The following is a 14,241-nucleotide window of genomic DNA, read 5'->3' as shown; positions in this document are numbered from 1 at the left end:
AGCCAGGAATACTGTCGTTTTCAGCTCCGAAGGCATACAAACCCCTCCCCCCGCTAGGAAGCCTACCATGGTCGATGCGTCCACGGATACCATGCTTACGCCTCGTTGGTGGACAGTGAGTTCACCTGACCGTCCTTTTATGTTCCCGGCAACAGAAAATCCGGTTGTCGGAAGTGGGTGGTATTCGATTTCGAAAAGAAATAAACAGTCAATTCCTACAGGTGCATCAAAACGTCGTCGTCGATCACACTCATCCTCTCCACACCGGCCGGTCAAATATTTGATTCTACACCACGAGTCCAGTTACAATCAACTAACTAAACGTGCATCGCGGATTTCGAGCTTTTACAACAATAACGGGGAGAATTCGACGTGCACATTCAAGCGTAGTCGTTCGCCGTTTAGTTCCTCCCCTATCCGGCCGGTGAAGTATAGAATATACGAACATCAAAACGAGAGCCGGGTAATCGAAAACCGGGATTTTACGGTTTCGAAACGAAACATTTTTGAAGTAATATCAGTTATATCGACCCGTACATCCGCCATGAAGCGTCCTCGATCACAGTCGTGTTCTTCGGGCCGTCCTTTTAAATGCCCGAGGACGGAAAATTCGGCGGTCGAACGTTGGCGATCATCGATTTGTAATAGCTCCGAAAATCCTGTCGGTCTTGCATCAAAGAAACGTAGTCGTTGTCGATCGAAGTCATACTCTCCCCACCGTCCGATCAAATATTTGATCATCGACGAGACTTGTAATAGTCGAGTAGTCCGACGAACATCTCGGAAACGGAATACTGCAAACTCGCTGACGATTTACGATGACGTAAACTCCACTAGTTTATCCACCCGTAAACGTAGTCGTTCGTTTTCGTGTACCGATCATTGTCCCCCGGTCAAATATTTAATATTAAACGTGTATAACTGGGACATTGAGGATTACAAGGACGACTTCGAGGACTATACGGACCATGAAATTGTACCTACGACTTTAGATGTTGATGAGTACGAGCAATTCTTCATTTTATTTTTGGATGACATAGAAGATATCCTGATTAACACCGCATCCTGCTTTTGCATTTTGGGCTACGTAAATGCCAAATTACATAAATATTCATCGGAATTAATAGAATTCTCCGTGATGCAAATATTTTTGTTTTACACACAATAACCTATCATTTTTGTGTGATTTTTTCCTGACAGTAAAATATACCAATATATATATTTTATTTATGTAAATTTAATTATGTATATGAAAGACAAAATTCATTTTAATTTACTTACAGTAGAAAATGATAATCATTATTGGTGATTGACAAGAGAATGTTGAGTATTGGTTGTATTAATATGATTAAGAAAAGGACTTATATGACGGATCAAAATTTAGAAAAATGGATTTACTTATTTTGAAAAATAAATATTTATTTAAAAAGAAAAAAAAACGATTTTAATTAAAATATGATTTTCCCTGGCTTTTAAAAATTATTCCAAACACTCCAAATCACTCATTGAGACAATGAATTTAATTTATATGTTGTACATTTTTTTTGACAAAAGCAAATTATCACTATTATTCTATAATTCGAAAAATGTTGAACACTAATTTCTAAATTTCTAATACGAAAAATGTAAATAAAAAAATAGTAGCACATTTTCTTCAAACACGATGCCGGTCAATTATATTATACTTCTCTCCAAGCATTCAAATTGAGTCTTTGAATGGAGTCGCAAGATACCAACGGATTTCTGGAAAAAAATAAAATAAGTCGGATTTTTTTTTATTAAAATGGCTTTATAGTAACAACTATATCAAGATAGAACAATAAATTATGTAATCGAAAAAAGTTAAAGTACTAATTTTAAGTAGCAAACTTAAAATTTTAAGAGTACTGTTTTTTTGTAAATTTAATTTTTGAAAAATTGTGTTCAATATATATGGCAAAACTTCATCATACAACAATCTACGTATTTTAACTAAACTGATTCATAATCAGATGATTGATTTGATGTTTCTGTAGCCGTATAGTCGAGGTAAATTTAAAATTTGATCATATTTTTACTAACTAGTTATTTTTAAAATTACTTACCGAGCACTAGGCACGTCAAATGCGTTCCGCTGTATGGACTGAATATCTGATGTCATACAAACAATGAGTGCTAATGTAGTTTTTCGAATTTCATTGAGTTGATCTTTTCAAATAAAATTATAGTTAAAAAAAAAAAAAAAAAAACTTAATTTAAACATATAACTCACAAATGTGTACACATTATAAATGTTGGTTCGTAGTGATTTTAAATACGAGTATATAAAATGTAGACCGCGTTACCTAGTCGAAAAGAACCGGGCTGGCCACCGAATTCATAGAAAAATCGGTCACCAAACTTCCATCTAAAAAACATTTCTCCAACAATACACTGGAACGTGTGGCCTAATATGGAGCCGGGTTTTGGTTTTTCTAAGATACCGGCTGCGTAGTAATCAATATCGTTCACGTGTTCATACAGTTTTGCTAAGGCGTCGATATTCTTTAAAATATATTTTAGTTAGATTTGTTAGTTAATAATATGGTTAAATAAATTCAAAATGTAACCAATTTAATTTTGTTAATCACACCGCTGTTTGTTTATTTTTAAAAGTTTTTGAAACCCCTTCAGAACCGATTGAAAACCAAAGCAACCTTAATGTATTTTTGCAAATACTTAAAAATAGAAATGAACTTTAAACCAAAATAATATGTTTGCTCAATTCATATTCAGCTTAGTTAAGTAATAAAATATTACGATTGTTGAATCTTTCAAAATATTTGTGATATAAACTGAAAAGAGTATCTTAGAACTTCTAGTTCTCTACTTAAATATCTTATACGTTTAGTTTTTGTCAATATAAATTTATATATATTGTTCTAATCATCACTCACTTTCCAATAATACCAAAAAGCGATGCGGTACCTTCAATTTACCAAACTCTACTTAACTAAGAGAAATATAACATTTTGGCGTCATCCCTTGGATATGTAATGAAAAATAGACGTAGCAATAAACAGAATTTCACATCAAACATACTCAAATATGCCTCAGCTTATTAATTAACGAAGAAGACCCTTGCGACCAATACTCTTGTGGAGTCCAACTGAGTATTAAAAATATTTTACCAGAATACTTTGAGTATGTACATTTCAGAAGAAGAGCCAATCTTCCAGAACATATTTCCTACTCATTCAACAACTCAAAAAATTAATTAACCTCAACAGTTGAATTCATCACATTTTCAAAATGAACTCAAAAATTGTGAAATTAACCAAAGTATAATTTTTTTCTTCTCTATTTTGTACACATTTATTTACTTTAGATACCATTTTTTTTTTATAAACTCTTATGGCCACTGCTGCTGAGGATTAATATTAAATAAAAAAAATATATATATATATATTGGGTCGCGCACGATATGTATTGTGTTTACTTTTTTATTGATTTGATCTATCAAGTCATTGAAGGACATGGCCTCTTTCAATCCACACAGTTGTCTGAATTTGTTATATGGAGGTTCTCCGAAATCTCTGCCACGTTCCAAGTCCAATGTGACCAAGTCAAGACCGTCCGTTTTGTTCGGGATTCTGAATAGGAACTCACTGACCTAAATAAGACAATAATTATACCTCCGTATATGCCCGAATTCGCTATTTAAGTTCAATTTTTAAATGTTTTTGCAGAGTATTTAGTGTGACTGGTATCACAAAATGTTCTCGCGTGACATTTCTCCGCAATGAAGTATTATCCCCACCGATAGTTTGCCGTAAATTATTATTTCTAATAAATAAAAAATAATTATAAATATCGTATAGTATCGTATTCATTTGGAAATAACGAAACAATCCTATAAATGTCTTATAGTTTTAAAATATGATACTATAGAATTTGCAAATGTTAAATTTATCAAAACCGGTCAAACTTCAAAGTATAATAACATTATTGCAATTAGTTTTTTGGTAATGCTTGTATCATGTTCTTGGTGTTACGATAATTAAATTAAATAAACGATAACATAGTATCAATGTTTTTACTATTTCACCGGATTATCCGAGGTCCGGACTATCGAGGCTCTACTACATTCGTCGGCAACCCGCCACCTGAAGGCCTCTTGTGGCCCGCGAAGAAATTTTTTATGGCCTGCACAAAGATGGTTAATTTTTGTGTTTTATTTTTGTTCAATAAAATTTTTCATACAATTTTCAATACTATTCAATTCTTTTGTCTTTATAAATAAAATCTAATATTATCGTTAATAGTTTATGTTTATTCTATATAGTTATATAGTCAGTTTAATCAATAAAATTGTTAATACTATCAAATCGGAGTCGAAGATAATGATGGCTGCACTTCTCTGTCATAGGATAAATTAAATATACTTATATATATTTAAAAATTAAAATTTTAAACATATTTAATCCATGTATTTAATACATATGTATCAAATATATTTAATCTATGGCCACAGTTATTTTACGTTTGTAGAAATTAGTATTATACTGCGATTACGCCCGTACGTGTGACTATTTGTGTTTCTAATGGTTTCATTTTACAAGTAAACACAAACATTATGGCGACTAAAAAAAGAAAAAATTCGTGATGAACACCGTTTTTTTAATAATTCTTGGGTTGATTTATACTTTTTCGTCGAAAACAAAGGTAAGCCATTATGTTTAATTTATCAATAAATTAAATTTTTTCTAGTAATATTCGTATTTTTTACACTCATATTTCTATGTAAAATTATCAAATATAATAGCAATACAATTAATAGTATATATCATAAGTGAAAACATTTTTTTAATGTGGCCCTTGATAAACATTTGAAAAAAAAAATATGGCCCACGTGGTTTAAAAGGTTGCCGACTCCTGCTCTACTTTATATATACTTCAAGCTAAGAGAAATATAAATACTAATACTAAATGGGTAAATAATTAAATTAATATGAAATATAGCATATCCGCATATCCGTTATGTTGGATTAATCATGTTTAATTTTTTCATAATCTTTTACAATTTCTTAATTACACCCATAAACACATATATACCTCTTTTGTGAAAAATTGATCTTGTTCTTGTGAATGTTGAGTGAGCAGTCCTCTGAGGAAGCTATCGTAATTGTCTTTCTGCTGTACTATGTCGGTTTTAAAGTAAAAGTCACTCAATCGTATTTTCGACGTAACTTTTCTGGCTTCGTTTACCAAACTGCAAAACAAACGATGAAATCAGTTCCAATCAGTACATAGGATGTTTACTACTAAAATTTCACTATGGCATATTTTTTTCCTCAGCCATTATTATTACTCGAAAAATCCCGGTATATAGCTGTGGAGTGATCTGTAAGCAGCAGCGGTAAAACTAGTAATGGTTGTTGGGTTTAGAAATTGATCGTAATTATTGTTAAAGCCTTTACTTGATGGTAACAAATTATTTACTCTTGCGTAATCTTTTCCTGTAATTGTTGTTATATTTCATTAATAAATAACTATATTATATTATTATTGTGTGTAAGAGGAATCACATTGGAGAAAATATCTAATATGCATAGATGAATGAAAATCTCAACTGAATTTTTTCTTCCTTTGGTTATTATATAGTACATACCTACAAGTAATGGAACGAATTCGTTGTATATAATATGCTGATACATTCCGATAAGCAATCTTCTGGCTTCTTGGTATAAGCGCTCATCGTTCCACGACGGATTTATTTTTTTAAACTCGTCACACAAAAAGTTATGTAGTCTTAATAAAGATATCGTTTGAACTACTTGATCAGGGTGAATATTCACTCTTAATGGATCGCCTTTTACAAAAATATATTACACAAATAGGTTAATAAAATTAAAAACTAATTATTTTAATTAATGTGAAGAAAAAAACCAAAATTATAAATCAATCAAAAAAATAATAATAATTTATCAGAATATCTATAAAAAACTTGTTCAAAGGTACAATAAACATTTTAAATCTTTTGTTTATTATGTTCGATGTGGAATAAGATGTGTGTTTTTATTATAAATTCAAAACTAACAATTATGATTTTATTATAGTTCATACGTGATTATTAACGAGATAGGTCCAATTAAATAATATTTGTATAAGTTAACATTTGTAAATGATTAACATTATTTGTACCTTTAAATTGCTTTCGTAGATTTGGAACTGGCATTCGATCATTTAATACAAAAATAATATAAATTAATTTAAAATCGATAAATTAAAACAAATTATTGAGATTATAAAAAGTTTTGGTAAAAACTTTAATGATGAAAATATTTTCTATATTTTCTACAAGTTGTGTTTAAACAAAACCGAAATAGTAAGAGGTAAAAAAAAAAGTTAGTCTAAACTAACATACTCACCTTGTTCAATTTAAATGTGTAGAGGAAACTATTTGCAAGAAGTGAAAGAAGTTATTATGTTCTCGTAATAAATATTATAAAATTTTTATTTCACGGTAGGTACCTATATCTACATTAAGTTTTACTAAAAAGGTTTAAATACTACCATTTTTTCAATTTAATATTTGTTTTGAAAATTTAAGTTTACTCGCTAGTATTTTATTTATCTTTTTTTATATTGGTTTGCATAAATTATTGTACGCTACTTATTTTTTTTACTGAAGTCATATAAAATGACACTACATCAATGTACGAGTAATTGCTTTTATTTGCATATTAATTACCAGACGTGAAGCACACTGCGTTATCATTACGCGTTATCGCTGCGGTGCAAGTTCGTGCTCCTTTTTTGGTATTGGGTAAGAATGATTTTCCATTAGGCCCCACCTGCTTTCTAAGCTTGCCATTAGAAAATGTTCGTAATGAATTTGCCGTGTTTTCGTCCGAGCCGTATACAAAAGAAGCGTCAAGAAAACTAGTAACTGCGATTATCTAAAAACATTCAAAACATACACACACACACACACACATATACACATATAAATGGCTTATTGTTATTTGGTATTTTATATTTACATGCCAGAATCGTTGTTACACAAATTAAAAGTACTATTAGTGAGTTCTATAATAATTAAAATAAAGATTTACAAAAAAATTTAAATGATTGTATCATTATTTTTGATTATCTTACTTGTCTGACTGGTTTGATATTACAACCTCGATCTGCTGTGTCGAGTGTTCGAGGGGCCGTGAAACATCGATTTTTCGAACCAGGATCATCGTTCGGTGTTTTAATCGGTAGACAATTTTTCGGTAGAGTTTGTAACGAAGTACCATCCGGACGGCAACACTCAAGCTTACTGCCGTTATCTTTCCCATAATGTACGTATAATAAGTTAATTCAATAAATTGGTAATTATGATGTTAAATAAAATAAAATAAAATAAAGTATATGGTAACGGAACACTCAATTTCTTAGATGTTTAGTACAATTTTATATAGTCGACATTGTATAATTTATTTTAATTTTTTATCATGAACATTTTATTAAATCAAAAAATTATATTACAAATATTTGTGTATTTGTGTTTTATGTGTAGATAATCGTTTATTTTTAGGTAATTTATGCCTTTTTTTTGAAATTTAACTTAAAATAATCGATTATTTAGGTTAATATTAGTTTACCGTTTGAGCATTATATACGTAATTACAATTTGAAAAATAGGAAGAACAATACATTTTTTGTTTAAACGTTTAAGATTGTAATCGCAACCAAATAATATAATAGTTTCATATTTTAATAATAAAATCACTTGTTACATTTATTTAATAACGAGATCTTCCATAAACAATACTGAACTGAAAATTAAATCCTTCTACTTACAACGAAGACATAAATTTTATTTTCATATGGTTTTTATGTAATATATTATAATAAGTTAAACTAACAAGTGTTTTTATGATCAATTAAATTTTAAACAACGTACGACACGAACCATAGCTAATCAAATATTTCAAAAGCGTTTAGTTTTCCGAAACAGGATTATTATTGTTATTCAGACTTTATATCAACTGTAGTTTATGACGCTCGAAAAATTTTGATTTTAAAACAATTAATTAATATCATTGGCATTGATGTTAATTTGTGAGTTATAGTGTTAAAGTCCATAATCATAATGCTAACGTAACGTGCGCTAGTGCAAAAGCTCACTTGAAGTTTTGGGCAATGCAAATTCCGTGTCATGAGCAATGATTTGACCGAATTGCATCGCGTACAAACTGTGTTTAGGCGCGGGTCTGTCCAAGTCTCGGAACAGGGTCGTCCGTATGTGCCTGGAATTGGGAAGTTCGTGACCCGATGTTGATCTTCTCGGCCGATCGGTACCTATAAACAGTCGTGCGCAGTCCGTTACACGTGCTGGGAAAACGAAACGGAATCATCGATTTGTGCACTATACCGTCCGAGTAGTGCGCTTGGACTATCCGCGTGTGTGCTGTATTTGTTCGTCCCCAGACCGGAAACCGTAAATTATTGCAACCGCCGTCTATGGTCCTGAAACGAGCGGCGGAATCGCATCGAGGCACGGGAAAACATTGGTCGGCGAGATCGATGGTCGACGGCGGTAGAAGCCCGATGGAACTCGACGGGTCCATCAGCGATCTGGAAAATCATTTCGTATGCAATCGCGACTAGGGACACGTGTTTAAAGGAGGAGATGCGTATCGGATCATATGCGCTCACGGCAGTCCCTATTATTTAGTGAACCCCGACACAAAGTTTGTAGTCAGAAACTGGAAGTGTGCACTACGGATTCGAAAACACTTTGAAGAATTTGTAAATGGTTTACAGATTTATACCAGACAAAAGTATACTTATTTTCAGTTTAAAAACAATAACAGATTGGTAGTTACCTAATTATAATGTACAATTTCATCAATAAAAATTTATAAATAATAATAAAACAATAATAGAAAATAACTATTACTAAAAATTATAATCATATGGAAGGCGTTAGAGGGAGGCTCTGTATCTTTGTACATTAAAAAATGTGAAGTACGAATTTTTTATGAAAAATACGGGCTGGCTCACGGTATTTTCGACGGATTCGGATCCACCCTCTCGTCGATGTTGGTGGTTGTCACGACATCGTTTTGAGTTGATGGTACGTGCACTTCGTGGTTTTTCTTCGGAGGGTTCACCGCGTGAATACATCGCGTTCCCGGTGACACGTGTGCACCTAAAACGTAACGCTCATTGTTGAAATTGGTCTGTTGTTGGCGCGACTTCGGGATTAAAAAAACATAAAACCAAATCTATTTTACTTTCGTTGCGAGCGTTTCCAGCGTCTTGTCCGAAAAACGCATGCGATCCGCCAAGGACTAAAACCGCAAACAATAAGATCCCAACCATGTCCATGTCGAAAGGTATCGCACGGGTCCTACGCGATTCGTGGGCTGAGGTGTAATGCTTAAACGCGTCTGAGCATTTAATATGTTAGGACTCGCGGCCCTACTTCACCGGCAGTTATTTATCGATAACGTATAATTCGTGTTCATAATGTTTCTGTAATGTTTTGATAATTTAAAGTTACGCAAAGAAAAAAATAATTTCGTGTGAACAATACTATCGCGTGACATTTTTTTTTTTTTTTTTAAGGTAAATTACAATATTATATTGAATTTCCAACAGTTATGAACACGGGTCTTTAAAGTTTTTTAAAACTCAACACGATTCGAAATGTTCGATAAACACATCGATTTACTCATGACAATTAATGTTATTTTAATTATATCACACGTAATTTATTTATTTCATAAGGGCCCAGAGATAAACTAACACGCGCACGTACACTTGTCCTATTTATGTAGGTACATTGCTTAACGAATATAAAATAATCTATATAATAATAGTATAAGTATAACAATGTAGAGGGAGCTTTGAATTTCCTTATAAATCATAATAGAATGTCTTAAATTAATCAAGTCGTAGACATTTGATCGGGAAAAACTAATATCAACTATTATCATATTTGTAATTTTGCAAAAAATTTATTTTGTTTTCATTTACAGTGACTGTGAACAGTTTATATGATAATGTTTTAATAAACGTAATGGTTCGACGTACAAAAAAAAAAAAACTCTAAAATACCTACTAATATCAACATTTTTAAACTGAGAGGCTGATTAGAGAGAAGAAAAACATTAGGTTATACATTTATTTTTTTATTTTTATTAGCTTTTAGTACAACTATGACAGCTCAACAATTATAATATATACAACATACTGAATTAACAATAGCTATTAAGTGAAAACAATACAAAATAATTTTTAAAATCATATTGATAAGTTAGAAATTAAAGTAAATTTTTATTTTATACTTAAAAATGCCTGGTTTGTATATGCAGTTATACAATTGTAAACACTATTTATCGGACTAAAATGTAGTATTACGTTTCATAAAAATTAAAAATGATTACAATGTTCAACACAGAGTCCAATTAATATCTTTTAAATACAATATTTGAGATATTTGTTAGTTTTTCAAAAGTTTGTGAAATTCATATCGCTACGCATACCACATTAGAATACGTGACGTTTGTATGACAGATAATGAAACGATTTATACAACAAATTATTTTGTGATATTATTATATTAATATAATTATACTACAAATCATTATTAAAAAGGAGACTGCGGTGGTACTTTTTGCATATAAGTGTATATTATACAAGAAAAAAAATTCTGAGTAATTTTTTTAGGACTTATTATCTAATTCAATGTAACTATAAAAATGTTAAAAATCTCTCTTTGTTCAAATATTTGATATAAATATGTAAAATTTGATTAACTTAGTACTGTATGTAGTCATGCCGAACGCAATTATCAATAGAGTCAGGTGACTTTTAGGAATTGAAAGTTTGTGTTCTGGTATTTATATAATTGATATATTATTTATCATTAAATTTAATGAGACTAAAAAAAAAAAATCATGCACACTTTATTGTAATAATCATTTCCAATCTACATATATGAATATTTTGAATCATATTAAATGGAGATGAACTAGTATGTACGTTACATATACGTATATTTTAATTATTGATTTTTTTATTTTGCTATTGTAAAAAATCGTCACGGCAATGTAATTGTTTGTAAATAGTGAAAATAGGTATAAATATTATTTATAGTTGATTAAGTTAGGAAAATCATGGAAACCTATAACATGATAATTTGCAATGTTATGATTATTTTTATTTTTAATATTTTTGTATAGTTTCACAAAAAAAAAGTAGTTCTTAACAACTTTTGAGATTTTAAGATAATATTCCAATTTTAGAAATCATTATTACGTGGTATAGTATTTTAAATAATCCTTTTTTCCTAATTTTAAACCTAGTATAATTACAATTTACTATAATAGAATAAATTTTGATATCTAACATGCGGAACGGATAGGAACTTATAGAAGAAGAATAATATAATAAACATAAATTAATCTTCGGAAGGTATTTTTATTTACTTGCTATAAAATATTTTATAATTAAATATTGTATTCTAAGAGGCAATAAAATTTGGTCTCTTCAATATACATTCAATACTCTAGTTGACTCCATTCAAATATTATAAAAATAATCCAAAAAATAAAATTAGATTTTTATATTCCTTTATTTTCTCTTAAAATATTGTTCAATAAGTCCAGAAATTTTCTATATCTTATATTTTAAATCTGATTTTCACCTATATAAAATTGAACCAATACATGTGTTTTGAGTGTCCCAAAATTATTCCTAATTATATAATAATTAATTTTGGACAAATAAGTATTTTACCGTGACTTTTATTGATTACTCGTAATCAATTGTATTGCTAAACATTTAATTGACATAATTTACAGGAAAATCTAAACAATGCTATAATTTTCTTACACAATCATTTGAATAGCAAATAAAATGGTATCAGGCTTAAAACTTAACCTAACCCTGGATTCTTCAACAAGATCTATTATAGTTATTTTACTATTTACAGAATTTCAAAACTTATCTAATAATGCATTTTATGTAATTATATAAAATAAAAACAGCATATAGCTTAAATTTTTTAATACCTTTGAACTATTATATAACTGAAATAGGCATGAATTGTTTTATCTCATATATGTTACTGGTAATATGGATAATCCGGTGCATTGCAAAATGACTAAGCATTATATAAAATGCCAAAAATCACTCGACAACATACATAATATGAGCTTTGCCTAGGTATTTTGCATATTGCCAATCGTGGAGTAGGCAATATGAAGAAAACAAACAAAATTGGATATCGTTTATTACCAACGACTTTCATGATTGCGTACACGATTTAACGCATTAAAGATTAATATTCTTTTATTACAATAAAAATAATTCTGAGATACAATATTGAACGTACTGATTATTTTATTAAAATATCGTAATTTTTCTCGTTATTTTGTGTCTCGTTGTGGTGTTGCAACTATGGATACGATTTATATGAAGTCAAATTTAACAAACTACAAATTTTTTTTTAAATATTTGGCCACTGCTACTACTTTTTAATCTGATGAACAGTATAAAGAATTGATAAACATTTATTCCATAAGAATTAGTCGAGGATTTTTAAAATGTGTTTGTAAGTCCAAAAGTAAAAATAAAAAGTGTATTTGCCTTAAAATTAAAATTTTGTGTACTTAAAAATATCACTTTTCTACAACATGTTATAATAATTAAATAGTAGTTTAAGTAAAATAATTAAAATAATAGTTATAATATAATAAAATATAAATATTAAATTTTGTCTGTAATATGAGTAATAATAAATAATAATTAGAAGAATCTTAACGTAATATAACATACAATATAATAATTTGTACGATGACTAAAAAAAATTGGCATTTTGCATAATGCCTAGGAATTTTATAAAATACCTAGGCTATGTGTAAAATAATATTGAAAATTATATGTTTTATTTATATTGCCTAAAATGAGTCGGCAATTTGTGTAATGCCTAGGCATTGTGCAAAATACCCGAATTATCTATAGTGCCGGTAACATATATGTATATATAAATAACTTTAATATTCTCTATCTATGTTCCTATTATCAATTTTTTTTCTTCCTATTTACTTTTTTACAACTACTTGTGCATGTACAGTTAATAAGATACAAATGGATTATTTATTATTTAATATGGCAGTCAGCTTAATCGTCATTTGATTTACGATTAGTATTGCAGTATTTATTTATTGAGTTTAGACGAAAACGTCTATAGGTATTGCTAATGAAGATCGGTACCAATTGTATAGTTAATCCCTTATGGGTAAATTGCTCCTGACAGTAGAATATACTAATTGACATATTTTATTTTGTAAACTCAATTATACGAAAGATAAAATTAATTTTAATTTACTTACATTAGAAAATGATAATTATTATGGTTTATTGTCAACATGATTGAAAAGAGAATGTTTCATGTTGGTGGGTGCTACTATAATCAAGAAAAGGACTTATACAACAGTTCAACATTTAGAATTTTTTTAATATGAGTTAATAAGTGTGTAATTGAATACATTAAAAATACTATTGTACGTATGTTGGTAGTTGGCCAAAATTAAAAACTTATTTATAGTATTGATTTACGTTTGTTAATTTAAGTACGTAGTTGTGCATTTTTATTTCCATAGAAACGAAATAGTGTTTTTAATTTATCGCTAGTTCATTCTTGGCATTCGACGTTTACTTAAACATCGATTTTTTTTTTTGCTCTTATAAATATATTATATATTATCATTATTGTGATCATTTGTATTTAACCTCATCTTCGTTCCAAGACGGTATCAATGTTATGCCATTGATGTCCAATATCATACAATATTAGTAAGTCCTTTATTTTTTTTTTTTTTTTTTGTGTTTGCACCTACGCCAATAGAGGAAAGGGTTGTCCCAGTACTTCCCTATTGGCGGCGTCGGTTATTTTTTTAATTTAATAAGTTACAATATAATGATAACAATAATTTATCGATAAAATAGTTGTTGGTTATCATTTCCTGTGCAGCATTTTTCACGGACCGGCGTACGCCCATCGGCCTAGAATCTCGTTAATGGTATGAAATCTTCCCGACTCTTTATCAATGACCAGCCGGTCTGGAGAATGGTTCCGGTCAGCCGTGATTATCGTCCTTCCCTGATGCCATGGATTCAATATGGTTTTTCCCTATACCCGTCACTCTGGAGCCGGTGGTTTAGGGATTGAGGCCACTTGATCTTGAAATTTCCGTCACCGTATCCGCGTAGGTG

The 14,241-nt window shown here is 29.8% G+C and overlaps 1 protein-coding gene across 1 annotated transcript; it reads right to left on the bottom strand.

Annotated features, from left to right (window-relative positions):
- Nucleotides 1-1,492: 1,492 nt before the first annotated feature.
- LOC112689268 (peroxidase-like) lies at nucleotides 1,493-9,740 on the bottom strand. The gene is made up of 13 exons (XM_025562898.1): nucleotides 9,252-9,740; nucleotides 9,019-9,166; nucleotides 8,387-8,589; nucleotides 8,140-8,313; nucleotides 7,120-7,298; nucleotides 6,713-6,920; nucleotides 5,630-5,830; nucleotides 5,330-5,477; nucleotides 5,074-5,230; nucleotides 3,458-3,631; nucleotides 2,325-2,523; nucleotides 2,085-2,187; nucleotides 1,493-1,743 (listed from the first exon to the last, which is right to left on the bottom strand). The coding sequence occupies exons 1-13, from the start codon at nucleotides 9,343-9,345 to the stop codon at nucleotides 1,680-1,682; spliced, it is 2,052 nt and encodes a 683-aa protein (XP_025418683.1). The 5' UTR covers nucleotides 9,346-9,740; the 3' UTR covers nucleotides 1,493-1,679.
- Nucleotides 9,741-14,241: the final 4,501 nt, after the last annotated feature.

This window comes from Sipha flava, unplaced genomic scaffold (genome assembly GCF_003268045.1).
Source record: "Sipha flava isolate LNK unplaced genomic scaffold, YSA_version1 438_pilon_pilon, whole genome shotgun sequence".
In the NCBI taxonomy this organism is placed as follows: Eukaryota; Metazoa; Arthropoda; class Insecta; order Hemiptera; family Aphididae; genus Sipha; species Sipha flava.
The sequence above is the reverse complement of the archived record's forward strand: the minus strand, read 5'-3'. Positions and strand labels throughout refer to the sequence as shown.